Consider the following 27,806-nt stretch of genomic DNA (forward strand, 5'->3'; position numbering starts at 1 on the left):
GCATGTGACACGCAGCAGGTGCTCAGTATGTTTGAGGAGTCGTTCCCGCCACGAGCTACACCAGCAGTCAGGGGGACGGGGTTCACATCGGACTCTGCAACTGACCTGCTGTGTTGATCAGGGCAGGACCCTGCAAGCTGCCCTCTCAGGTCCTACAGCAGTTTCTACAGGGGGACAGGACATCCAGAGGGTCACAAACCCGAGAACGTGATGGAAACCAGGGAGAGCAGCACACATGCAGGAAGAAACAAATCTGTGCCCTTCCCGCCTGCTTGGACTAGATGCCTGCAGCGAATGAAAGCTCCCCTAAGGGGCCTAGTCAACTCAAGGGCTTGTCTGCCTCCTTGTCGTGACCATGACCTGCCCTCACCAAGCCTTCTCTCAGAGGTGAGAGCCCTCCTCCTAGAGATGCTGGTACCAGGACTCCATCTCTGACCTGATCTGGGCCCTTGTCTTCCAAGGGGACTCCTACTGGCTGGAAACCCCTGAGCTACAGAGCCTGTGAGACAAAGCATCAGGCAACTCCAGCAGCCAACAGGATTCCCGGCAGCTCGCAAGGTCAGGCAAGATGTCTGAGCGCCTGAACATGGTTCACTTTAGATGTGACTCGGGTTTTGCTCAGATAAGGAGGAACTCGGCGTGGAGCTGTCCGGGACGGGGAACACAAGGTGCGTGAAGGGTCACCACAGACCGCCTAGGGCACAAGGGCACAGGCTCTTCCCGGGGAGGAGGTGCCAGGTCCTGGTAGAGAGGGGAAGGGAGGGAACCACTGGACCCGTGGGCCAGCGAATTAGGTTCCAGTACGGGCCTCAACACGTGCGCCCCCGGGTGACCTTGGGAAGGAAGAACCACCTGACAGGGAGGGAGCAGCACCCAGCACAGAAGCGAGGAAGCAAGGCCCTGGAACCGAATCCTCGCTGGAAACGTACTCGCTCTGCAGTCTCGCCACGCTGATCCGAACCCGTTTTCCTCATGAGAAACTACTACTTTGGAGGACCCTTGTGAGAATGCGCCTTGCACCAGCCTGCCATAAAGTGCAAGCTCCATCAGTAGGAATATGGTTTCTGTCGCTCCTTGGGAACAAACGAGGTGTTGCTGGGCACACGGAGCGCTCTCCTGCTTCCTCCTAATGGATGCTGCCGGCAAGGGGGAAATATCAAGGGTCTTGCCTAGGATTCTCTGAGCAGCTCCTAGGTCTAAGCTGTGTCTGCTGCCTTTTGTGAAAGCTTCTTCCTTCTCCTGATTTATTCCACCTGTGTGAACAGGAAGCAGAATTCTTTCATCATGTCACTATGGCTCAGTGGGGCATGCAGACTAAATGAGACCAGAAAAGAAAAAAGTTACCCCTACCTTGGCAGTCATGTTGCACACATCTGAAACGGAGCAACCAAAAGTAGCTTATCCTGGAAATAATTTGCTCTGCAAACTGAACCCTGTTGGGGCTTCCAGTCCTCCAGAAAAATTTTTTATCAGTAAAACTAAACTCTGAAAATGACCCCGAACCTTCCCCGCACTGCTTTCAAGGAGGATTTTCTTCTTGTTTCCAACTCAGCTCTCATTAAGAGATCTGGCTTCTTGTTCTTTTCCCAGGTCGCAAGGAGGAGGCCTTGGCGGCCACTGGCAGCATTCATCAACACAAACACTACCTCACACTGTAAATCCACGTGAACTCCACGTGAGGGCACAGGGTAGAAAGGTAGACAGGGACACCCTTTCAAGGGCGGGAAAAAGTGCTCGGTCTTGCCCCTTTTACGCTAACTTGCTAAGTGAGCCTGGTGCTACTTGGGGCCACGTTCGCCCATCCGTGTGGAAGAGGGAAGGTGGTGGGATTGAGGTGGTGCCCGTGGGCTCTTCCGGTCCACGCTCAGGTCTGGGTTCCCCGCCTTCTAGCTTATGTCTGTGATAGAGCCGCTTCAGGCTAAAGACAAAGTCCCCGAAACACGCTAACACATACTCATTTCATTCAAGGCCCTTCATCAGCAGGTACCTGACTGGTGAAGGATGCTGCTTGGCCCCGTACTGGAAATCTTAAGACCATTGTAGCAGGTCAGAAGTCAACTTCCCACCCTCTGGTTCCTTCTTGAAATGAAGTTTTAAAAGTCCTTTATCAAGATTCCCTTGTGGACCTTTTGGTATCATGTGCTGTTTCGAAAGAATCCCACAACTTGCTTTTGAGACCTGCATCCTAAAACCAAAATAGCTCGTGATACAGCCTCTAAGTGATCATTTATTGATTTACACAGCATCCACCACACGATGGAGGTGCTTTACAATACAGCAAACATCACAACAGAACTCACATAGTTAAATACAATCAACAAGTTACAGAACTAAAAAAAAAAAAAAAAAAAAAAAAACCACAACAAAAAACTGGAATGACGCAACATTATGTCAGATTTCAGAGATGCTGAGAAGTGGCAGTGCAAAGAAGGCAATTCCACCGACTGGAGACCAGACAGGCAAAAAACAGATCCACAAGCACCACAACCCCAAGTGTGCAGATTCGTAGAGGGTGGTGAGCATATGAAATAGAATGAAGGCCATTAGGGATACCAGGACACCTACGTGATCACAGAACGAGTGGAATACCCTCACAGAGAGAGTGCCTCGTAATGACAAGGGAACCAGTCTCTCGTGGATTTTAAACTCACAGAAGGAGGCCAGAAAGCCACTGAGATCATACATCCCGTATGAGCACAGACTGAAATCTGGAAGCCTTTACCAGAACTTGGAATCAATTTAGGAAATGGCCAACAGTCCCAAAACCCGTAAGACTGTGTAGATGTTGTTGACAGTTGGCACAGAGTTAGGGAGAAAAATCCTTTTCCTAGAACAGAGAGGACTCACCTCACACTAGTGATGAGGCACTGGTGGGGCAAAAGCCACCTGGATCAGTGTCACCTGAGAGTGGTTTAATATCAAATATGGAGGCGCTAAGTTCACACTGTCAGATGAACACAGGGAAAGGCACAGGTGATGCCCCTGGCAGAGAAGAAGTCACACACGACCCTCCCCCGCCCAGGCCTGTGTGTCCACGTGCAGCACGCCAGGGCGCCAGGTGGAAAAGAGCGGGAAGGGAGGGGCCCTCGTTCCTGGCTCCCCCTTTGACTCCCCAGGATCTAGCCCCAAAACACACATGGTTACTCCAAGGTACCTGCATTTAAGTGGCACTTAAAGTTCAGTAAGAGTTGTCCCTGAGTTACTAGGTCATTTGCCGCTCCCTGAAGAGTCAAGTCCCAGGTTTTAACTTGACGGATCACTAGCAGAATCACAGCAACGGGAGAGCAAAGTTCAGACTCCATTCTGCCACAAGCAGCCACCATGTGGACAGTTTCTGATGTAAGAGTAAGAGGGACTGCATTCAAATCCCAGGCGTGTGTGCACTACCAGCACTTTGGGGCAACAAGTTTTAGAATTTTGGGGTGGGGGGGGGAGTCCCAAATGAAGTTCTCGAAGAAAACTGGCTGCAGTAAATCAAATCAAACAATTTTCACACTCAGCAATTACACATGTATGGGATTTTATAATGCTTCAGAGTGGGGAACAGACAGGTGTTTAGAAAAATCACTCTCTACTGCGTCTACATCCTCAACCATTTTACTTCTGCTTCAAAAAGGACCTGCAGAGTCCACAGAGGATGGAGCTACTCATAGGGATCCCTTCACTCTCTGCCAAAGCGTCTCTCCAAGCCCCACAGAGCAGAGACGCACCAATTCTCACAGAATTGTGTCCCATCTGGTACCGTCTCGAGTTCTGTCTCTTACAAGCCAACTACTACTTCCCAATCCCAACCTCACACCCAACATAGAGGAACCTGGGCCTGCCGTTAACACTGCACACGTTCACTTCATCATTTCCTGAAGCTGTTTTAGAAAACATGATATGAAATATGCTTATGCTCAAACATTAATAAAATCCAAGTGCACTATGTCAGTGACAGAATCTATATGTCAAACAGCAAAGCATTCACACCCCTGTAGTGCTTTGAGATCCGCATAAGAACCTAGATAGAGCCCAATACATCCACTGCCACGGCCATGGGATTTTCAAGTATAAGTCTGTTTGCATAAGGAATCAACCTGAGATTTTTCTAAACTGCATTTCTCTGGCATTCAGTATTATAACCTTCATTCAATACAATAAAAGCCAACAACTTGACAATTATTGGAAAAAAATTGTATTTTGGAAGAACTCACTACATAAGGTGACAGAATTCCAAAATCAAATTACATGAAAATATACATCGCAATTTCTTTGTACAATAAGTGAGAAAAAACCTGCAGTATAGAAGAATAGAGGCAAAGAAACACGAAGGGCTCAGGAGAAGGGGACACGGGGTCAACAGCGTCTGTCCTTGCGAACCCGCAAGTGACGCAGAAAGCCTGCGCAGTGCACACCGTAATCCACCCGACCTTAACGGCAGGGAACTGGGGGGCAAAAGCAAAACCAAACCAGACTTCTGCACCATGTGGGGCAAATTTCAGTTAAGTTGGATTCTGAACTGACTCTTTTTAGTTCTCAGGGATAATGACTGAGTTCAAGAGCTCTCAACAGCCAAAACATGTTATTGCTACAACCAACCCAAGAGACGGTACAACTAGGGTACAAAAGGACAAAGCACCTGGTGATGACCACTCCTCTGAAGTCATCATTAAAAATCAAGTAGTTGCTTATTAAGTATTTCAGTATTGGAACTAAATGATTCGAAAACTTTCTGGCAGATAGAAGAGATAAAAGCAAAGGGGAGTGTGTCAAAACAAAGAAGATACAAAAGTTTAGTAAGTGAAAAGAGTTTAATGAAGCCTCAATGGTTTAAAGGAAATTAAATGGAAACTTGTAATCCTAATTGTTTTTCATCTGACATGCTTTAAGGAGTCTTTTAAAACTGATAAGAAACAATGAATAGGGAAAGAAAACCTGCTAAAATCTTTTAGAATTTACACGATTCTTATTCTACTACAAGAAAGCATTATTTGGTACAAGGTGTATCTGTGGATGTACATGAATAGTATATATATTATCCGGATCATGTTGTGCTATGTACAGGTCTTTACAATTCTTCCTGAAGGTTAAAACAGTTCATTAGAATTCAAAATGCGTAATCATCTGTAAGTTGGCACTTGTTAGGCTCTTGTGTCAGCACTGATACTGGCATGTTCTATCGCAGCCCACTTCCAGCCAGTGTCTGCCAACTTGTTACGACAGAAGTCCAGCGATAGGTGGGTAGAGTGCAGGGAAACAGTGCCGTGTTTCTCAGTTGGAGACCCTACAACAAAGCAAAGAGCGTCACATGATGAATTTACAAGTCACAAAAGAATTAACTGATTAGCAATTTTTATTTGTATTCTATTTCTTTGGAAACGAATTCTTCATTTCATTTTAAGCTCACTTTTGTGCTCCTCCAACATGGCAGCCGCATATGGCCGTTTTATTTCAAGTTTAAATGACAGTAAATAAAATTTAAAATTCAGTTCAAGTGCTCAATATGGCTAGTGACTACCATACTGGATGACAGTACAGACACAGAAGATTTCTTTCCATCAGCGTAGAAAGTCGTAGTATACTTCCCTAATTTAGATTGTTTTCAATAGATCCCCAATGTCTTTCAACTTATATTAATCACATCTGAAGTCAAACACTGAAGAACCACTTTCAAGCCAACTGATTTGGAAATTTGTGAATATTTAAGAATATTCAAAGAAACAACTTAAGACCATCACCCTTTTCAACCTGTTGAATTTGATCCAACCCTGCAGGTTCCATCCAAACCCATTTTGTCCGTGAAGCTGCCCCCGAGGGCACATTCCTGTTATTTCGTCTCTGCCGGGCCCATGCCCTCCGTGAGCCTAGAAGAACCACCTCTAAATGAAAACAACCATCTCGCCCAGCACTTACGTGCCAAGCAAGTTTACAAACCTATCTCGTGCAATGTTCGTAATCACCAGATGAAGGAGTTTCCGCTATTTTACAGAGAAAAGTGAGACAAAGTCACACAGTTACTAAGGGGCAGGGCTTCCTGCTCATAAAGTGAGAAAAACAGCAGATTCAAGTTTTAAAAAAACAAGTCTAACGACCGGACTTTCCTTCAGTCGCCGTGTGCTCTGAGTACACAGGGCAGCAAGGGGAGGGAGCAGGGAGAATACCTATTCTTACTGGACCGGGTCAGCTGCTCCAGAAACCCGTGGACCTGTGCTGTCTGGCAAGCACAGTGCTGGGCACGAAGAGCCTGAATGGAAGATGACTGGAAATTCGAGGGTGTCATTTTAAACCCCTAACAAGGAAGCCAAGTGTACCGAAGTCACACCAGACATGTGTCTTCTCAAGCCCCAAGTGAATTGAAAGACCTCACAATCACCCACGTTCGACCGTACCCAAGCTCTGCTGTGGGCCCACCGGCGGCCCCGCCTGTGCTCACTGACTTAACCAAGACCACCTCCCGCAGGCCACTCCCGAAACGGGTAGATCACCCTCCCCAGCACACAGACACACAAACGGACACACGTGTTGTACTGGAAAATCTAAAGACGTCACTGAAACCAAGACTTGTGGTTACAGAACAGGTATTGTAATTTTTTGGTGATGTTATCGGAATGTTTTTCCGAAGGCCAGACCACACCCAACTTAGTCCCAGGCCAATTAATCCCTCAGAACTGACAGAGACCTGGGTGCAGAAATTCAGTAATTGTTCCCCTAGGACGTGACCAAGAAATTTCAAGACCATGAAAGAATCCTTTAAAAATGGTTTCTGTGCAAGGTTTTAAAAAGAAAAAGGCTCCACGGGGGACCGACTGCTCTGAGTCAGTAAACACCTGAAATCAGGCAATCGGGTCATTCACGAGAGCCCAGCTTTAACAGCACAGACTTCTTCAGCAGAAACAGAAGAATGTATTCCCTGCCCCCCTGAATAAAATGTATTCTAAAGAGACAAAGAGACAAAAAGCCTCAGCACAGAAAAGCAAGTCTGCTGATGGCGCTCCAAACAGATGGGGCCAATTCCATAAGCAAATTTCACTTCCAACTGAAACTGTATCTGCTTGTTAAAATCACACACGTTTTATATTAACTGAAATTATATCAATTGTATGTCTCTATGAAATCACTTAAGTATCTGTTTTTTACCTCAAAACTTAGTATTACTCCCGATTTTTAACCTACAAATCTGCAGACGGTTCACCTCCAAAGGACATAACTGTCTCATTGTATTTATTTCTGAAATGAGAATCAAATCAGGGCACCTGGGTGGCTCAGCTGGTTGAGCATCTGACTCTTCGTTTCAGTTCAGGTCAAGATCTCATGGTTCGTGGGTTCAAGCCCCAAGCGGGACTCTGTGCTGATGGTGCGGAGCCTGTTTGGGATTCTCTCTCTCTTCCTCTTCCTCTCTCTCTCTCTCTCTCTCTCTCTCTCTCTCTCTCTCTGCCCCTCCCTGCTGCAAGCACGCATGCGCTCTCATTCTCTCTCCCTCTCTCAAAATAAATAAAACATTAAAAATCATTTTTTAAAAAGTCTAAGAAGTACGAATCAGACAGGCGTGCTTCCAAATAACAAACACTTCTGATGTTGAGGAAAGTAATAAAAATAATTCCTTGCTCAGGAATAAACGTTCCAATAATCTCAGCCACTCTTCACTGAAAGCAGACCATGAGGGAAACGGCCTGTGTCGGGAAGTTTCCCACTACCGTTCACACAGATGCCCCGACGTCCCCCCAGCCCCACTCTTCCTCCGGCAGCCACCCGGTGTCCTGCTAGACAGCAGCACCCCTCACAGGGCCACTTTCTTCTCGTGCTGTGGCACTGCTGACTGTCCACACCCCATTCCTTTCTGAGGATGCAGCACCTCCCACCACCTGGCTCTCCTCCTGGGACCAACCAGCCCTCGGGCTTCTGTTTCTTCCTTCTGCCTCCCCGCCCCACCTCATCTCTACCCTGGAGACCCTGGAGACGGCCGATCTCAGCAGGAGCCCTATGCCGACCTCTGTCCTCCACAATCAACATGAGTCATGTGTCTGCCTGGCCAGATGAACAGGATAATTCACCTATGGTGCTCTACATTTATCCCAACACCTCCCAAGAGAACACCACCTTTGTAAATGGCAGGAAACTAACAAGTATTCATTAACAAGAACTGAAATGAGCTCAGGGTCACCTGTTCTTGGTGTTACCTCTCATTTCAAGATACAAATCTTAACCCTTAACAATAAGCAACTGTTAAAAAGAAAGCTGATCTATATTATCATGTTGATAGATATAAATCACACTGAACAAAATATCAAAAGGCCATGTGATTTTTTAAAAGTGCAGAACATACACCATGTGTACGCTTGTGTTATATGAGCAGACACACATCACCGTGTGCACATGGTGTGTCAGGGGCAGTCGGATTTCTGAAGATTAAGCTACTGTCAGTGGTCACCTCTGGGAACAGAACTGGGGGCCGCCACCGGAAAGGGAGATAGGCTTCTGTGTTGCAGACTCTGTCCCTGACGTTTGGGGACAGGAGGGAGGAGGACAGCGATAAAGAGGCAGGCAGGCAGCAGCAGGCTGAGGAGGGACAGCGACAGAGCCGTGGCACGCACGGGCAAGGAAGAAGACCCTACCAGAGGTATGGCCAACGGTGTCCAACGACACAGAGATCAAGACGCAAAACTATACTAAGCCTGTGGCTGTGGCTGTGTCCTCGGTCTAGTTTACTGTGGGGAGGACAGAAAGAAGATGAGCCAAACGTGCCTGGAAACAGATGGTTAGGGGGAAAGGCAAAGGCTTCTGCTTCCCAGCCCCTCTTCCTTCCCAAAGTGAAGTACCACTGAGGATGTTACGACCTCTAACGTATCCCTTCAAGTCTCTGCTTTAAAAACCTCTCCCTCTGCCGCACAGCTGTGAACGGACAGTGTCTGTGCTAACTCACGGGAGCAGCGCCACACTCGATGTTTCTGCACATTGCTTTCCTACTCAAGACCATCTCTGAGATTTCGCCATGTGTCTATGGTGCACAGTTAGTTGCTGGGTAACGTTCCGGTGTATCAACCCTAACTGATCAATCCTCGCTGATGGGCCTTTTAAAAATCGCCCACAGCGCTGTGCCTTGCCTTCAGGTCTCCTTGTACACACGTCCCAGACTTTCTCCAACCCGACTAGATACTACCAACTTGTTCCCCAGTGCCGACACAACTTCACTCGTGCCAGCATTCAAGTACACCGTGTCCCCAAACCCTTACCAACACTTGCGTCTCTCGGACAGTTTGATTTTTGACAACCTGATTGATGAAACGTCATCTCCCTGTAGCTCTGTATTTCTGATTACAAATTCAGGTATGTTTCACGTGCATGACAACTAGCTTGCTTCCCGCTCGTGTTTATTATTTATGCAAATCCTTTTCCTTGGTGCGGTTTTTCTTGCGGATTTGCACAAGCTGGTGTAGGTGCTAGATCAAATCCTGAAGATCAGAATATAGAGCGATCTCTTTCCAGCCCACGGTTTTGTCTTATCATAATATTTAAGTTTTCAGTTTTGACATAGTCAGATTTACTGATTTTTCCTTCTCCAGGTGTGTTTTTTGTGCTAATAAACACTTCTCTACCTTGTTATTCTCCTTTATCTTGTTCTGTAATGGTTTTGTTTCTCATACTTCTATCTTCTGTTTTCGGACTTACTGGAGACGGCCTGGTCTCCCCCCACCACAGTTAACAAAGGTCGCTGCAGCTGCCTGCGACGAGAGTGCCCTGGAGCAGTGTGCCACCGTGCAACAGTGTACAGGAGCCCCTGTAGTAGATCGGGCCACCTTACCGCAACCCAAGAGATCAGAACGGCTCACCATGGCAGAAGCCTTCATTTTCAGAAGCCCTGGGTGAGATGCGGGGGCTGGTCCTTCAATGACCTGAATGCGGTCCGCTTGGGGTGATCACTTACTCCAGATGCGGTCTCAGTAAGCAGTGGGGAGACAGAATGCATCATTCACAGAGCCGCACAGACGCCTATCGGTGAGAAAGGACTCTGGACCCGCACACGCACGCCTGCGGCCACGCAAAGGCAGCAGGGCTCCTGCATCGTGCTGGGTTGTACAACGCCCAGAGTCGTGCGTCAGGACTCCTAGGAGATGGGTTCGGAGGCAGGGATTTATTTGTACGAGGTTTACTGAGAAGTGCTTCCAAACACAAGAGTGAAAGAAACGGGATTAAGCAGAAGCAGAAATGAACTAACAGGGCAGCACGCAGGTGAACGAAGGCCTTAGTCAATCCCGCACCGGAACAGCCTCTTGGAGAATTCCCAAACCGAGAGAAGAGAGCCGGTGTTCCGAGCCCTCACCCCAACCTGTCACTGGACGTGGGTAACCCCAGGAAAGGGACTAACTAACTTGAGCAATTCACCTCTTTTGGTGGAGGGCAACCACCCACGCTCTACACCCAGCGCACCTGCCCCTACCCTCACCCGTTCCCTCCCACGAAGCCACCACCACAGCGCAAGCAGACCCACGGAGAGGTCCCCGTGGCAGAGAACCTGAGGGAGGGCTCCATCCGACGGCCAGTGAGGAACAGAACCCTGCAGCAACCACCTGAGTGAACCTGGAGGCAGGTCCACCCGCCACGGGTGAGGTTCCGGGCGAGCGCGGTGCCACACCAGCACCTTGCCTGCAGTACCGTGAGGGACCCAGGGCCAGAAGGCCCAGCTAAGTCACACTCAGATCCCCGCGCTCTAGAAGCTAGGAGATGGCGAATGTTGTTTGAAGCCACAAAATTTGAGACGATTTGTAACAGCACCAGAGAACTACAACAATCCCACCAGCCCTAGCACGGAACACAAGGACTGGCTTTTCCTGTCTGGTGGCGCAGAACGCGGCCACGCTGCTCCTCAGGCTGGAGGACTCGCTTCTCCCCGCTGCCTCTCTCCCTCCCGTCACGCACCTGAACCGGCAGACAGGGAAGGCCACTGAGGTCTTCACAGAGGACAAGGCATAACCACCAAGGAGAAGCGACATAAAGAGACAAGTACTGGGGCGCCTGGGTGGCTCAGTTGGTTAAGCATCCGACTTCGGCTCAGGTCACGATCTCACGGTCCGTGAGTTCGAGCCCCGCGTCGGGCTCTGGGCTGATGGCTCGGAGCCTGGAGCCTGCTTCTGATTCTGTGCCTCCCTCTCTCTCTGCCCCTCCCCCGTTCATGCTCTGTCTCTCTCTGTCTCAAAAATAAATAAAACCTTAAAAAAAAAAAAATTAAAAAAAAAAAAAAGACACAAGTACTCCATGGTTCCAGTAACAAGAGGGCATCACGGCAGTCAAACTCCTAGACACACACAGCGGAACAGTGGCCGCCAGGGCCAGGGCTGGGGGGACCAGAGAGTCATCCTCCAGGGAGCACGGACCTCCAGTGACTTCCAGTGACGCGGGATGAAGAAGCCCTAGAGGGCCCGCCGTACAACGGTGCGCATACAAGGAACACTGAAACGTATGTAAAAACTGCTAACAAGGCAAACTTACATGGGTTTCACCATCATTTTTTAAAAAGTGAAATAAAGTCTGGGTCAAGTTCTTGGACAGTAATATTTCCGTTTTTAGAAAATACAAGTCATGGATTTGGATGTGACTTTTAAAAAATCCAATTTTCAAATGATGTCACTATCAGCGTAATCCAGGTGGAGGACTGGGTTCCGGTCCCGACCACCATGTACCGTAGGCGACAAGAGGAGCCAGAGAACACTCATCGGTGACGTGCTGCCAGGCTTCGGGGGGGTGGGGGTGGGGATGGGCATGGGCCTTGTCGCCAGAAGCAGCAAAGTGAACAGGAGACACGTTCCAGACCCCGGAAGTGGAGACCGGCTCACTCCCGGCTGGCCCTCAGGCACCTGCTGCGTGACCGGGAAGAAGGCCTCAGAGAGCGGACACCCAGGGACAAAGAGGGAGACGGCACCTGGGACCAGGCACTTGAGTGCTGGGTTGGCAGGTCTGCCTGAAGGACACGTGCATCAGTGTCTCCCAAACAGTGTCTCTGCCCACAGCCAGCCCAAGGGTCCTTCTGACGAGCTCCAAAGTGACAACAAAACACAAATCCCTTTATTCCATTCTTATCAACGAAAGACACACACCTCAAGGGTTCCAACTTGTTTACACAAAAGCCTGAGCTTAAACAGTAAAGTAAGAAGTTAGGGATCGTAACTACAATTCCTCATTCATAAAAGCAGTGTAGTAATTTTATTAAAATTCTGCTCTATCGGGGCACCTGAGAGGCTCAGACGGTTCAGAGTCTGACTCTTGACTTCAGCTCAGGATGTTATCTCACAGTTTGTGGGATCGAGCCCCTTGTCGGGCTCCCCCCTGACAGCATAGAGCCTGCTTATTCTCTCTCTCTCCCTCTCTCTACCCCCTCCCCGCTCACGTGCTCGCCCTACCAAGGGCTGCAGCTGCCCTGGCCTCTGCAACAGTGCAAAGCCATTACCACCTGCGTGGAATGCACCTGGAGGACCCGCGACATTTGACAAGGGTGTTTTGTCACCGACGTGTGAACAGTGCTGGCCTGTGTTGGTCAAGATTTCCAATTATTGCTTCCTTCCTCTTTAACTCTAAGCTCTGAGTTTAGTGTCATCGTTCACAGGAGTTCACACTATTTTTCAACTAACCTATTCTTTACAATGAGGCATTTTGATTCAACGTATTTTCTGCCTCCATGTTCTTGATAAATGAACTTTAGTCTTGGTACGTATACTTTAAACACATGTGTACGTTACAATCCACTATAAATTAATTCTAATCCCACCAGCGAAGAATAAGTAATCCCGTTAGAAAATTTGTGACACATCATTACTATTTACTTAACTAACTGGCAATATACTACCAAGGTAAATATAATAAACCTCTCGGTCATTTCCTGCATTTACGGAGAACTGTTTACGAGACGAAATCATGTGTTTGGGCTTCAGTGCCTGCAATTTTTTGTCGTTGTCCAACTCTTCTGTGCCTGAGAAACAGTGCGGGTAAGCGACCCCTAAAGACACGATCACACCCACGGAAGCACCAGTCAATGAGCGGAGCCGAAAACAGACACGGTGGGGACACAAGCACATGCATGAAGTGCAAGCAGGAGAGATGCCCGATCCCGGGAGACTGAGACAGCAGGCCCTGAGCGAGAACTTGATTTAAGGCGGTGGAAATCAGAGGCCAAACAGGAGAAAAGTAGGATCCCTGAGTAGACAGGAGAGAAGGTCAGGTATAATGGTAACGAAATTAGGACAGGATTATTAACAAAACATAAGCAACACAGAACGAGCAAACTGGAGGAAAACAGGAATAACTTGAAGACTGCAAGTTCACTGCTGTTCCTGGTGGTAACGGAAAGAAGTAAGGCTGATTGTCAGCATTTCAGGTTATTACAAGGAGATCCGAAAGACAGAGGAGTCTTTTCAAAAGCTAGAGATTATCAAACATGGAACCAGAACAAGTGGTGGGTCCAGTCCGCTTCACTTCTGATTTGTACCTTTGCGTTTGATGCGTTTCATTGTGCAAATAATAAATAGAAATTAAGACAATGTGATGCTCGTTCAGGGATAAGACAAGCCAGCCAATAAAACACAAAAAGGTCGGACACATAGCAACACATAACTGGAAGTGTCACCTCCTAGCACGACTGCCCCAGAGCGTCAGTGGTGAAAGGGCTGGCCAACAATGGATGCAGCCAGCGGATTTACCCTGGGTTGGTGGGGGCGGGGGTGGGGGGCAAGCAGAGCTGAACTCCAGCCTCCCACCACACACCAATCACTTTCAGGGGATTGAACACGCGTGTCAAAGGCAAAACTATGAAAGCTTTTACAGGACAAGATACAATGGGAGCTGTCTGACTGATGACAGAGGAGAAGCTAGACCCCAAAAAGGAAAATCCGTACAGGAATACAGGAGAGGTCGAATCCAACTGCATTAAGAGCGTCTGCTCATCCACAGACACCACGAACACAGTGCACTTTGTACGAATCGAGAACCTAACGGAACAACAGCCCAGAGACAGGAGTTTCCTCTGTGGCACCGGCCACGCGTACCAGAGCAAGGGCTCGCGCCGCACCCTTCCAGACGGAACACGTCACAGAGGTCCGGGAAGATCAAACGCTGCGGGGGGGGGGGGGGGATACGGAGTGAATGGAACCCTTGCCCCTGCCAAAAGAGTATGAACAGGTGCAGCATTTGGGGACAATCTGGCATTCTCTAGTCCAATGATGGGCACACACCCGCCAGTCAGCAAGCACACTCCCACGCACCCGCCCCAGAGAGGCTCTCAGCACGGACATGCGCCACACTCCCTGTGACGGCCAACACAAAGTGAAACCAACAAACGCGAACCCTCTCCCCAAAGGACAACACAACTGCAAGGAGCACACAGAGCAGGCAGGTCCTTTACCGAGCGAGCCCCACACAACAGACGAAAACCAGACGAGTCTAACTACACCCGACACAGACAAATTTCAAGAATATAATGCGGAGCAAGAAAAGTCACAAAAGAACGTGCATGTTGTAATCCCACGTACACAGAGCAACGTCATACAGTGCGTTGCCCAGGGTAACACAAACGTGACGAAATTACAAAGAAAAGCAACGGTACATGTGAACCGGAGGACAGGAGAGAAGGCTGGGGCAGAAGAGGGGTACGGGGAGCGTAAGAGGTTCTGACACAATCCTCTTTCGTCAAGTAGGTGGAGCGTTCCAGGTCATTCTTCACACGCCACATTTCATAAGCAACTTTACCACCCCAACATTTAATTAAAAAAGAAACTGCTTAACAGGAATGTCACGCGTCTGGTCAACTGTCTACATGTGGCCTCTTCTATCGTGGACCCTTACTGGATGTAAGGTAAGCCTGTGGACAGACAGCACACAATAAAAGGAAATTTTTCCGACTGGCCCTAGCAGTAACGAACAGGGAGATTCAGACTGATTAAGGCAAAGAAGGTAGATGTTTAATGGTCTTGGCAGTTTCTTACAAAATATGCTCTCTCTGTAAAAAAAAAAAAAAAAAAAATTAAGAAATGAACACTTCAGTCATCCTTTAAGATACACAAACCTCAGGGCCCAGCAGTGGTCAGGATGGAAGAAAGGACCCGCAGCACATACGTGATCACGTCACCACCAGTGGAAAGAAAGAGCGAGCTAACACAGAGCATCTAGAAACAGCGGGGCCTGCTGAAGCAAAGCTCAAGCGGGCGACACGGTCTCTGACCACGGGGCTCCCCACTAAACACGAAGCCAATGAGAACGGGCGACTCAAATTCCCAAACCACACAATTTCCAACAGCGTATGTGCCATTTGTAACAAAGCAACAGGGGAGTAGGATTTTACGATGAACTTACCCTGAAGTACGTGAAGTCACAGCTGTTGAATAAATGTCACTCAAAAGCAGTCTCTTGGCTTTTTCTTACACAGCGGGCAACTTTCCTTTTGAATTCTCCATTTCTGTCTTCCCTCCATTCTTTCTATAGACACAAAGTAGCATTTAGTGAGTTAACGCAGCAAGTTCTTCTTATCTCAAATGCGAGTTTTCATCTTGAATGCAACACTTTGGCAACGTGTACACCTTTACGATGTTAAAAAGCTGATAAGGCAGAAGAATCGTCAGAAACCACTCGCGCCAGGGACAGGCACTCCCTCCGTCGGAACCCGCCAGTCACCTCACAGGAAGGTCTCCTGGAGGAAGGAGACATCCGGGAGGACGGGACCGGTTTGTCCACTGGGACAGGCAGCTGCGACCTACAGGCAAGCTACTCGGGCGCGGGAAGCACTGGGAAGCCTGCCTGCCGCCCCCGGAAGGTTCCGCCCCGGTAGAGGAGCAGGGCACTGCACGCTGGGGGGGGGGGGGGGGGGGTGACAATGAGACACAAGTGGCACCAGCAGGGTCTCACGTGAAAATTGAGCTGCTTTTATCTAGCATGTAAATAGCAGAAAATTCTCACCAAAATGCCCAGCCTTTAGTCACGGCAAAGACGAGAAATCTTCAACCCTTGCCCTCCTCACAGAGGAGAGTTGAAATTTCTGCCCTCGTCAGGAAGCCAGTGATTAGAATAACTTAGGTGACAAACCACACACAGACGTGTAGAGCCCTGGATGTGTCTGAAGTTCTTGTGGACAAAATGTCACAAAACCTGTAAACGCTTCGGCATCAAGTCTTAAGTAAAAGAAAAGAGCCATTCCAGGCAAGAGGAACAAGAATCTCCTCCAAAGAGCAGGGAGCTGAGAGAACGGAGGCTGGGGGTAGGGGGCCTGGGCGAGGCGGTCCCAGGAGGACAGGCCCGGAGACGCCACGGTGGCACACAACTGCATGAGGGTGGCTTCCCGCCAGAGGGCGGGCTGGTGCGTGACGGGCCCCAAGCCACTGCGGAAGCTACCCCAGCCACACTGGGGACGAGCACACAGGTCACCTGTGTCCTCTCTGCATTCTCCTCACGGAGAGCCTGTGCACCCACCAGAGCAGGGGGCACAGTGCCCACGCCTCTCCTCTCCTGACACCCTCCTGAAACGATCAGACTGGAATCTGTGTGAGGCGCAGACTCTCCACGTCAAAGAAATGGCAAGAGAGTCATCCACGTGGGTGGGAACTTTTTCTGGAAGACCAGAAGTGCACGGCAGAGTAAGAAACGTGCCGCAGAGAGAAAGCACAGCCCCGAGAAGTCTCCCTGCAACCAGAGCAGAGAGAGGAGGGGAAGGGCCGACTGAACAGAGGGCGCAGGTTAGACACGTCCGGCCCGAGAAGAGTCGGTAAGACGCGGGATGAAAACAGAGATGTGGCATCTTCCTCCCACTATACCCAAAATGCTAATACTCTCCTGAAATACGGCCAACTGCGATACCTACACTTTACGTGCTAGAATCAGGGCCCCTCGCGTGGGTACCAGGACTGAACGTAACGGCCTCTTCACCTTCGAGGTCGGGGTCAGGCCGGTGCCCACAGACCCGCACGCTGCCGCTCCCACCAGAGCCCGGGCTCCCAGATGCAGGAGAAACACGAGAAAACATGGGCCTCCGAGAAAGAGACTTCAGAATTTAACTTTACACACACTTCTAATTAGAACTCGCCCAAGACCGAACAACTATTAGTTCATTAAACAGCGACACCGCCACAGTGAGGAAGGAGGTGGCGGAAGTCGCCACCCACAGGCACCCCGACGAAACAAGGACCGACGACGTAGGCGGCAGCCGCGAGCCCAAACAGGGAAGGAGTGTACTTTGTGGCTCGGCTGCACTCAAATGAAGAATTAATTAGGAGTGCGATACGCAGGGACGTTCTCAACGTGGTGAAAATGGGAAACTTCCCAGAACTGACATCCTACAAGCGCAAATCGACCACGGGAGCCCCTCCGCCACAGGCGACCGCGTCCGTCGCGGCGCAGATGGCCCCCCTTCTGTCGTGACATCACAGGGTCAAGAGGAGAAGCCTCCGAGCGCGTCACACCCCTCCCATCCTCACGAGGAGGGCAGGTACGGGCCACTGAGACACGGGAGAGCCCACAGTCACATGACTTTTATAACTGCCCTACTTTATCATCAGCAACCATTGTAGGTCTCTCACTGAGCCTAATTCATAAATCAAACTTTATCGTGTGTCTATGTATACAGGACAAAAAAATAATATATATAAGGGTTCAGTACTTATCCCTGGTTTCAGGCATCCGCCGGGGGTCTTGGAACGTACCTCTCACCGACAAGGGGGACAACTGTACAGAAACAGAAAGTCTTACACCTTACACAACAATGTGATATTTTAAACACCAAGAATCAGAAAAAAACCTAAAGGAGCAGGGAGAAAAAGAAAGGAAAGGTCACCCACAAGTGGTGAAGAGTCAGCCTCGCATCAACTCCCTTGTCAGCAACAACAAATGATAAAAGACAAATCCTGTAGAAGTCTGAACGTGTCCCCCAGAACTCCACAAACTGTCACTTACGAATAAGGCCCAGACGAAAACACTCGCAGGCAGGTAAGGACCAGATGTTAATTCTCACAAACCCTTTCTGAAACATGAGTCTCAGATGAAGCACCACGGGAAGGAGTCAAGCAAGAAAAAAGGAACAGGATGCAGAAACAGATGATCCTGCCCAGAAGAGCAGGCAGGCGGCGTGCAGCGGTCTGAGCCCACCCCTAATCCAGGAGCCAAAAGTGGAGGGTCCAGGAGAGGGGTCTCCAAGAAGAATGTGGTTTTCCTGGAACAGGTACCGTCGAGTGAGATGTCAGAGAAGCAAACTAACAAAAAACATGAAAATGGCAAAGCAAATACGAAAGTCTGCCTGAACATGTGGACGAGAAAGTTCTGGTTTAGATACAAGACGACCAACTGCTTAAATCATAAAAAGAAGCCGTGGGTTTCAAGACGTTAACGGGACAGATGGCACACGGCCTGTGGGACTCAGATCAGAGGTCACACTGGCGTATGGAGCCCTGGAGGGAAGGCCTGCTTCCACCCTGACAGTCACACTGGCTTCGAGGCGATGACTCTCCTTCCTCAGTAGGTCCCCCAGTTTCAGGACGCAGCTGCTTTGAAGGGTTACTAATGTTTGCATATTCGTACTTTCAGGCATTTGCTCTTAATTATCAATTTTATCTTTACGAAGATTAAAATAAAATTTGTCAGTTCTCGTTTTATTCAAGAGTTACAGCTGAGCATGAATCAAACAATTCCCTCTCAAAATGATTCCACGGGATTTTTTAAAAACACAGCTCTCCCTTCTCCCTCACCATCTCCTGCACCGCTCAGACTGAAACTTGGCTACAGAAAAGGCTGAGGCGGGGGTACGCGAGTGGCTCAGTCAGTTAGCATCAGACTCTTGATTTTGGCTCAGGTCATGATCTCACGGTTTGTGAGTTTGAGCCCCGCGTCGCACTCGGCACTGAATGTGGAACCTGCTTGGGATTCTCTCTGCCCCTCCCCTGCTCACACTCTCTCTTCAAATATAAACTTTAAAAAAAAAAAAAAAAAAAAAGGCCAGGACAGTTTTCTGCCAGTTTTTACTTCAATTTGGTTACTAAATTCAAAAAGTCAAAGCCATACATTTGAAAGGGCTTATGGACGTGGTGTCTCCCTGCATATGCTACTACCTTGCCCAAGTTTTTCTATAGGTTTGAAGTAACCCAAGAAGAAAGGTGAATTTAATCTCCTGGCTTCAATACATACTAACAACAGTTCCAAGAACAAAAATTAGAACCAAAGGCTTTCCCAAGGACAGCAGAAGGCTGAGGAACTAGACTATTCTAGGAGACTAATAAAAACATGAACACAAAATAAAATGTGGTCTCCCAGATTTAAAAAAAAAAAAAAAAAAAAAAAAGAGCAGGTATAAAGAACCATGTTAGGAACCGTGCGTATGAGCTGCGTACGCATCCAACAGTCCTTATCGATGAAGACACCTGTGCTGTGCTTGCGAGAAAGCACCCTGAATTCTCAGGGGACGCCACTGAAGGGCCTACACGTGGAGAGTTAGGGCATCTGCAAAGTGTCCCAAACAGTTCAGGAAAAAAAATGCTGTAAAATCTCCACAACTGGTGAATCCAGGCGAAGAGTGTTTACTTAACTAATGCAACTTTTGTAGATCTGAAAAATTTGAAAATAAAAGCCCAGGAATAATAACATAGACTTTAGTAGGGACTGGATATTAAATTTTCTTAAGTATGACAGTAATATTATAGCCAAGTAAGACAGTATCCTTATTCTTAAGAGATGCAGGTTCAAGTACGTAAGAGGTAAAACTTAGCTGTATCTGTAACTTAGTTTTGTACAGATTCAGGAGAAAAATAAATGTACGTGAACAGAGTGTAGAGACACACACACACACGCGCAGGCAGCGGTTGTGATCGAGTTTAATGAACAGGGAGGGAGGTGTGTGCGTGACCACCTTACCGCAGCATCCACGTTAGCAGGGGAGTCTCCGTTCGGGTCTGCCAGCATGGAAATGACACTAATCATGATGGTTTCCACAGTGTGAATAGGGAGCCAGCGTTCCTCTGGCTTTTCGTACCCGTATTTGTCCTCGCCGGGCTCATGAAGAATGGAGATGCATACATCACCATTTTTATCAACTGCAAAATTAGACAGTAAGAATCCTGTTTAAGGTATTTAAAACAACGTGGTTACACATAAAGTACCGATTATAGGAGTGACCCGGACCCCCACAGTCCGCTATAAACGCTGAACACATACAGACGATTTCCAAAATGGAACCCGCTAACTTGTTAGGAAGACCACAGATTTTTACCAAATAGGATCGATCCATTTGACAAAACAACAGAAACAGAAGCAAAACGTCAAGATACCTGGCACATAGGTGGTGTCCAGCATTTATATGCAGTAAATACCATCAATCTGTTCTTTTTTTGTACAAAGTATACGATTGAAAGACCAGAACCGAATCTCTGTATAATTTCCTAGATTCCCCGCTAACTTCCTGATTGAAATTGGTGACAGTCAAACATCCAGAGACATTCCTACGAACCTCATAATATACTTTTTAAATCACATAAAGGCAAAATCCCATCTTCAAGGAAAGGAGTGAACTCGGATTCGCAAAAGAACATGTCCTATCACCAGTGAAAATTCATCAATATAAAATGACAGTCATGATGCCATCTTTTCTATGAAACTGAGATTTAAAATGCAAGTCACAGAGTAATTCCCGACCAACACAAAGGTGAAGTTCTAACCCACCAGCTCACTCAGATCACACAAACACTCATTAGTAAACCTACCAAAATCATCACTCATGTTTTACAGAGTAATTTTCTCCACTGAAAAAAGTGAAGTAAAGTAAAAAGTAAAAAGTAAAAAGTAAAAAGTAAAAAAGTAAAGTAAAGTAAAGTAAAATAAAATAAAATAAAATAAAATAAAATAAAATAAAATAAAATAAAATAAAATAAAAGTATACTTACTGGGAAAATGCTGGAAATCACAGAAAAATATAAGAATTCTTGGCATAACAAGTTTTTCAACCAAATTTCCAAATCCCGTAAGTAACCAATGGCAACATGTAGATCTCTTTCATTCCTAACTTCCTGCCTGAAGTCTAAGAAACGTGTGATGGGCATGATTTTAAAGCTTACTTTCCACCTCCTACCTTGGGAAGCACTTCCCATGTTGTTACAAACTCAGGACCCTCACACTGCCACACTCGGACAAACGTGTCTGGAATGCGGCCGTGACCATGGGTGCGTGCCGGGCCAGGCCGGGGCTTCCACACCTTGTCTGGGGGCTTTTCTACAGTCAGGGCTCCCCAAATAAGAATTTTTTTCCAAGTCACTGTCTTCGAACACAAAGTATTAAATGCCTCTATAAAACTCTATCAGTGACAATCAATTTAATCATCTTCCTTCTTTTGAAGATTACTGTTACAATCTAGCACCTTTACATTTTTAAACTTGGGTCACTTCATTTTAACAATAGTTTAATTTTTTTTTTCTTAATGAAAAGATTTTAGGCTTCATACCTATTACCAAATTACATTTAAAACGTGAAATACAGGGGCGCCTGGGTGGCGCAGTCGGTTAAGCGTCCGACTTCAGCCAGGTCACGATCTCGCGGTCCGTGAGTTCGAGCCCCGCGTCAGGCTCTGGGCTGATGGCTCAGAGCCTGGAGCCTGTTTCCGATTCTGTGTCTCCCTCTCTCTCTCTCTCTCTCTCGATGCCCCTCCCCCGTTCATGCTCTGTCTCTCTCTGTCCCAAAAATAAATAAAAAACGTTGAAAAAAAATTTATAAAAAAAAATAAAACGTGAAATACAGGTGAAATATAGCTCGGTTTTTCTAGATGATTCTGGGGGTGAAGTTTTTCCACGTGCGGAAAATACACGTCTCCTCCAGTGCAATGACCCCTCTGACCCTTTCCCCACCGAGTTTCTTCGGCCAAACTGCTTCATTCTCCCCACGCCAAGCTGTGCCGCTACTTTGCCCTCTTCCTTCAAGACCCGATGACGACCTCGTCCCTCTCACTGGCACAGGCTTCATTTACAAGCCCCAGCCACTCGAAACTTTTTGTCCATTTGGAGTTTTGGTCCCCCTCTTTCTAAACCAACTCTCCACACAAAGCCACTACTTGAGCCCCAGCCATGTGCACCCTCCCAGCCACCCCGTCCCTTAAAGCCGTGCGTCTGGAATGAGCAAACCTGCTTGCTCTCCCTCCCTCTCCCTCCCTCCCTTTCTCTCCCTCTCCCTCCCTGCCTCCCTTTCTCTCCCTCTCCCTCTCTCCCTCTCTCTCTCTCTCTCATCCCCTCACTGGAGAGGCAGGCTTCTGCCCCTTATCAGGATGCCATGGCTGCTCACCAGGTGGCCAGAACGACATTCTCCTGGATGCTTTCAAAGTCACCCATGCTGGGCCACGACTACGCACACGTTCTCCCCGCTTCGGCCTCCGTGACACACTTTTTGCCACAGGCTCGTGAACTGTTCGCTCCCCCTCCAGCCTCCCTTAGCCTGACTTCTGATGCCATCCCACTCTCCAGCACGTTCCATCCACCTTTTTCCATGGGGACATTAACCCATTCTTTACACCGCAATGTTACCCCTCACCTTTGTCCCCACGCTTTACTGATTTGTAACTGACGGATAACTCCATGCAAGACAAGGTAATGTCACGGTGTTACTATCATCTCAATGCCGATAACTTCCAAGGCCCTGCACTCCCTGCTGAGCTTTGGATGGGCCACTTTCACCCGACCCTCTGGGTGGATCTCAAGAAAAACCAACCCAAACGAATGCATCTAAGCCACATGAAGCTAATTTTTACCTCAGAATAACGCTTAGAACAGCGTTATGGAGCTAGAATTCACACAGCTGAGGTGCACAACTTAACAGTCTCCAGCATGTTTACAAAGTTGTACGACCATCACCCCAGAAAGAAACTGCACGCTCACCAGCAATCACTCCCCATTCCCTCCCATCCTTCCCCCGAGCCCCCTGCAACCCCTACCCTAGCCGTCTCTCTCTCTCTAGATGTGCCGAGTCTGGACAGTCCGGCGTAAATGGAATCATACACTCTGTGGCCTTCTGTGACGGGCTTCGTTCACTCAGTGTTTCTAAGGTTCCTCCGTGTTGCAGCACGAGCCGGTGCGTCATCCCACAACGTGGACACGTTACATACTGCTTTTGTCCTCGTCGACCGATAGACATTGGGCTGCTTCCACTTTCTGCCCTTAATGAACAATGCTGCCACGAACACTCAAGCCTCAGTGTCTTGTGGACATACTCCCACCGTTCTTGGTTCCACATCCAGGAATGGAATCCCACGGCCACGAACGAGGTGACCACGTTGAACCTTCTGGGGAACACCAGACTAGTCTGTTTTCCAAAGCGGCTGCCCTTCGCGTTCTCGCCAGGAGTACACGAGGCTTGAAATTCTCGCTGTCCTCACTGACACTGGTTCCTCATCTGCCTTTCTGATTCCAGCCATCCCAGCAGCTGTAAAGTACCTCTGTGTGGTTTTGATCCTGTGGTTATTCTGTATGTGGCCCATCGATTCCGAACCCTGACCTCACAATCACCACCCACCCACAACTCCATTTTCCCCTCCTTGAACCACTGTCACTTCAAGCTTTCACGGTCTCTCACGGGAAGCACTGATAAAATCATCTGCACGTCCCCCGAAGATCAGTCTGGCTCCCCTCCCAACCCTTCCTCCACGGACGCTATCCTTCCCTCTGGATCACGCAGTCACGATGAACCCACCGAACAGCTTTAAAGCACCATAATTTAAGGAGAACCCAAAGTCTAAAGAAAAAAGGTTAAGCCAGGCATGCACGCACTCAAAATCCTGTTAAGAATCACATTCTCTAGGGGCACCTGGGTGGCTCAGTCGGTTAAGCGTCCGACTTCGGCTCAGGTCATGATCTCGCGGTCCGTGAGTTCGAGCCCTGCAGAGGGCTCTGGGCTGACAGCTCAGAGCCTGGAGCCTGCTTCAGATTTTGTGTCTCCCTCTCTCTCTGACCCTCCCCCATTCGCACTCTGTCTCTGTCTCTTGAAAATAAATAAATGTTAAAAAAAAAAACAATTTTTGGGGCGCCTGGGTGGCGCAGTCGGTTAAGCGTCCGACTTCAGCCAGGTCACGATCTCGCGGTCCGTGAGTTCGAGCCCCGCGTCAGGCTCTGGGCTGACGGCTCAGAGCCTGGAGCCTGTTTCCGATTCTGTGTCTCCCTCTCTCTCTCTGCCCCTCCCCCGTTCATGCTCTGTCTCTCTCTGTCCCAAAAATAAATAAACATTGAAAAAAAAATTAAAAAATAAAAACAATTTTTTTAAAAATCACATTCTCTAGTGCAGGCTTCTGGGGGGGGGGGGGGGGGGGGGGGGCCTCAGCTGCTTAAGTGTCCGATTCTTGGTTTTGGCTCAGGTCATGTTCTCGTGGTTCATGAGTTGAAGTCCCGTATCAGGCTCTGCGCTGAAAGCAGATTCTCAGTCTCTCTCTCTCTCTCTCTCTCTCTCTCTCTCTCTCTCTCTGCCCCTACCCACCTTGTGCTCACTCGTGCTCTCTCAAAAAAAAATAAATAAACATTAAAAAAACCAAAAAGTAAAAAAGAAGAAGAAGAAAAAAAGCACCACATCTCTAGGAAGCACCCCCGACCCCTCTACCTGCAACAACACGGTCCTCTCCGTGTCTCCCTTCCCGCAGGAGGGCCCGCGGCTCGCTCACCACCTCCAGCCCCAGTGCCAGCCCGGCCCCACCTGGTTCCACAGGGCTCCTCGCACCTCCCCAGCCGCTCTCTGGCACCTTCCTGGCACCTTCTGTCCCCACACCTGCCATCCCCGCCCACATCCTCAGGTGCCCTCCTTCACAAAGTCCCTCCTCTCTCCAGTCATGCTTCAATCGTCTCGCTAACTCCTCCCCCTCGTGGCCCCAAAATGAAGTCTCTTCCACCTGAAACACGCGCGTCAACGGCTGCCCTCTTAGACCACTGGGCCGTGGCTCTCCTCCGGCTCACAAGTCCCGCGTGTTGCCTGTGTGTGCTCTCACGGGGAGACCGAGGCTCAGAGAGGTTTCACCTGCGACCACACAGCTAATCCGTGGTGGAGCCGGCACTCGGAGCTTGGCTGCGTCTTCTCTGGAAACAGGTGCAAGGACACTGCCCGTTACACCAAATAATCCAAGTGAAGGAAAGAGACACTGGCAGACCCAGACGCCAGGAAGGAAGCAGAGAGGCATCAACACAACAGGGGGCAGACGCTGTCGCTTCGCGCATCCACACGCCAGGCGGGGCCCCCTCTGGCACATTCCACCACCGACGTGGTGACGCGTCCCCGTGCTCACCGCCTCCTCAGACGTGATGAAATACAGCGGCCCCCTCGGTTCCTGCAAGTTTTCCGTCGGCCACCCCGAGTCTCTCCCAAGAGAGACTCCCACCCATTTCTCAAGCCACCGGGTGTGAGTCCACACTCCAGACCCCTGGAGTAACGCCTTCGTTTATTCATTCATTTCTGCTCACGGACTTTTGCTTAGACTAACCCAGGAGTTTCTCTTCCTGGTGACGCGAAGTCCCAGGAGAAGCAGACGGGCACAGTCGTCAGAAATGAAAACCCGACAACTTAGAGAAGACACACCCGCCAGCTCCGTCACCAAAACGAGGCCAAGTTCAGGGGAGGCGGTGTGCAAACATACTTTACCCAGCCCAACCTCTGGCTTGCAAAGTGGATTTTAAATGGTGACACATCTTTGGGTAAAAAAGCCAATGTCACCACATTTCAGGCACTGCAGGACTGGATGTTTTCCGAAGGTGAAAACACAGAGCACCACATCTCCTCTGACCCCACCAGTCACCTTACGAGGCAGGTAGGACGCTCCCTTTTCAACAGCTAAAGAATAAAGGTAAAAGTTAAGAGCTGCCCACGGTCTAAGAGTGAAGAAGAGAAATAGAAATTTAAAATCCAGGTTTAATTACCCCTCTCTGGAACAGACAATGAGTCACCCGATACCACGGAAGTGATCTGCTCAACTGTGAGGGCTCTACTCATGCTGAATATCACCCAGTAACCATGCCTCTGGTTCGGAACATCAGGAGTCTCGAAAAGAGCTGAAAACTAAGCAAATAAATAGATGTCCATCCCCCCTGCTGTCCTAAAGGAACTAATACAAGGCCATGTGCATAGTAAACACAGTGAGCTTAGTACAAAAATCCCAAAGTGATTTCCTTGAGAACCGTCTCTCTTTTTGACCTCGAAAACCTCAGAGGCAGGCCGTCATATTTGCAAACGTAAAAGTAAAGCTGGATGAACTTACCATTTGGGTGCCAGATTTCTGTAATGAATTTCATTTTAGGAGGCCGGAGGGGGTAATCTTTTGGGAAAGTGAGATGAGCCTTAAAAACACCACCTTCACTGGAAGAAAAACAAAAACAAGTTCTCGCCTATAAGTTCCCGCTTATCGGTAGACAATTATTACAACAAACATAAAACAAGGGTGCCAGTGCTAACACTGTAAATGAAGGGAGTTCGTAACCTGGGTCTCAAGCAGATAATTTACTTACTCCAATACTCAGTTCAATAGACCATCACGCCCACCCTCCTACTGAACTCTCAGAAGGCGAGGAAAATCAAAGAAACAGTTGGTGCACAGCAGGCATCCTGATCAGGTCCCGTCACTGCGGTGCTAACGACCCTACCACCACCGCCCGCTGCACGTAAGTCCACGTCCAGAAGGGTTCGCTCTGCCTGGGGGGGTCTCCAGCGATCACTCTCGTCCGCGGCAGCCAGCCCTCCCGCCGTTCTTCAAGCCCCACCAGCCCCCTCCCCTCTCAGAGCTCACACACATTAACTGGGTTGTTCCCTGTGTGGAAAGACGCGCGGACCTTCCACTCCTTTATTCATCTTGTCGTTTCACGAGTATTTCCTCGCCCTTCACACATCAGACACGAACAGCTGGAACAGGGTATAGAGTCTCCCAAGGAGTCTGTATTCTGTGGCTTTTGCAAAACAGCGCTGCGCAGGACAGCTTTCTGCACACTGGCTTGGTCCACGGTCACACTGTCCACAACACCTGACATACGGCCAGTTCAACTGAGGAACTGAATTTTTAATTTTATTCAATTTTATTCAATTTGAGTAGCACACGTGGCCAGTGACTGCGGAATTAGTACGGTCCTAGGTCAACGCCATTTACTTAAAAACTGTTTCTGAAGAACCATCAAAACAGGACAACGAGCCGTTATGTTCACAACAAAAACCAAGGAGAGCAAGTCATCCTGATGGGGCACATGACTAAGTTCCTCCCCGTGTCATCGGTAGCGGCCACCCCTCTGTTTGAAACACCTTCTCCCCTTGTCATCACTTAGAGCTCGGCTGCCACGTTCCCTCCTGACAAAGGCCTCGCTTTGACTATCAGACCTCAACCACCCGTGTGCCCCTGGCACATCTGACTCTTTTACTGCTCAGCGCGCACTCCGGCAGAGCAGGGTCACGTGACTATGCTTGGCTGAGATCGGTGAGAAATGCAATTGTCAGCTCCGTACGCGGGACTGAACAAAGACACACTGATCACCTATTTGCGTGAGGCACCGTTCTACGTAAAGTAATATAACGGAAGAAGACGTCAGAGATCATTGTTTTCTTCCCAGCACTTACCATTTGGTGGCAGAAGAAAATATCAGGCAAAATATCCGTCCTAACTACTGGAACATGAGCAATCGAAAACTAAATTTTTAAAAAAACCAAGTATCTACTATAAGCCCATTTGTCTTAAGAAGAAAAACATGGGGACATGTTTATGTACAAATAGAAAACTGTATGAGAACACGACACCAATACATAGCAGCGGTCAACTCTGGAACACAGGATCTTTTACTCACTGCTTTGTACATGTCGATACAGACAATTTTTAACCACAAGCAAGT

At 48.6% G+C, this 27,806-nt stretch overlaps 1 protein-coding gene across 4 annotated transcripts in view; it reads right to left on the reverse strand.

Moving 5' to 3' along the window:
- Positions 1-4,161: 4,161 nt before the first annotated feature.
- Positions 4,162-27,806, reverse strand: part of UBE2G1 (ubiquitin conjugating enzyme E2 G1) — a 106,184-nt gene continuing 82,539 nt past the window's right edge. The window contains exons 3-6 of one of the 4 annotated variants that reach the window (XM_043582709.1): positions 26,198-26,295; positions 19,849-20,027; positions 15,316-15,438; positions 4,162-5,266 (exon numbers count right to left, since the gene is read on the reverse strand). In XM_043582709.1, coding sequence (XP_043438644.1) covers positions 15,352-15,438; positions 19,849-20,027; positions 26,198-26,295 — 364 coding nt within the window. In that variant the 3' untranslated portion in view covers positions 4,162-5,266; positions 15,316-15,351. Of the gene's footprint in view, positions 5,267-14,902; positions 14,963-15,315; positions 15,439-19,848; positions 20,028-26,197; positions 26,296-27,806 lie in introns of those variants that run through there. The other 3 variants (XM_043582710.1, XM_043582708.1, XM_043582711.1) reach the window with 3 other exon arrangements.

Source organism: Prionailurus bengalensis, chromosome E1, assembly GCF_016509475.1.
Source record: "Prionailurus bengalensis isolate Pbe53 chromosome E1, Fcat_Pben_1.1_paternal_pri, whole genome shotgun sequence".
NCBI lineage: Eukaryota > Metazoa > Chordata > Mammalia > Carnivora > Felidae > Prionailurus > Prionailurus bengalensis.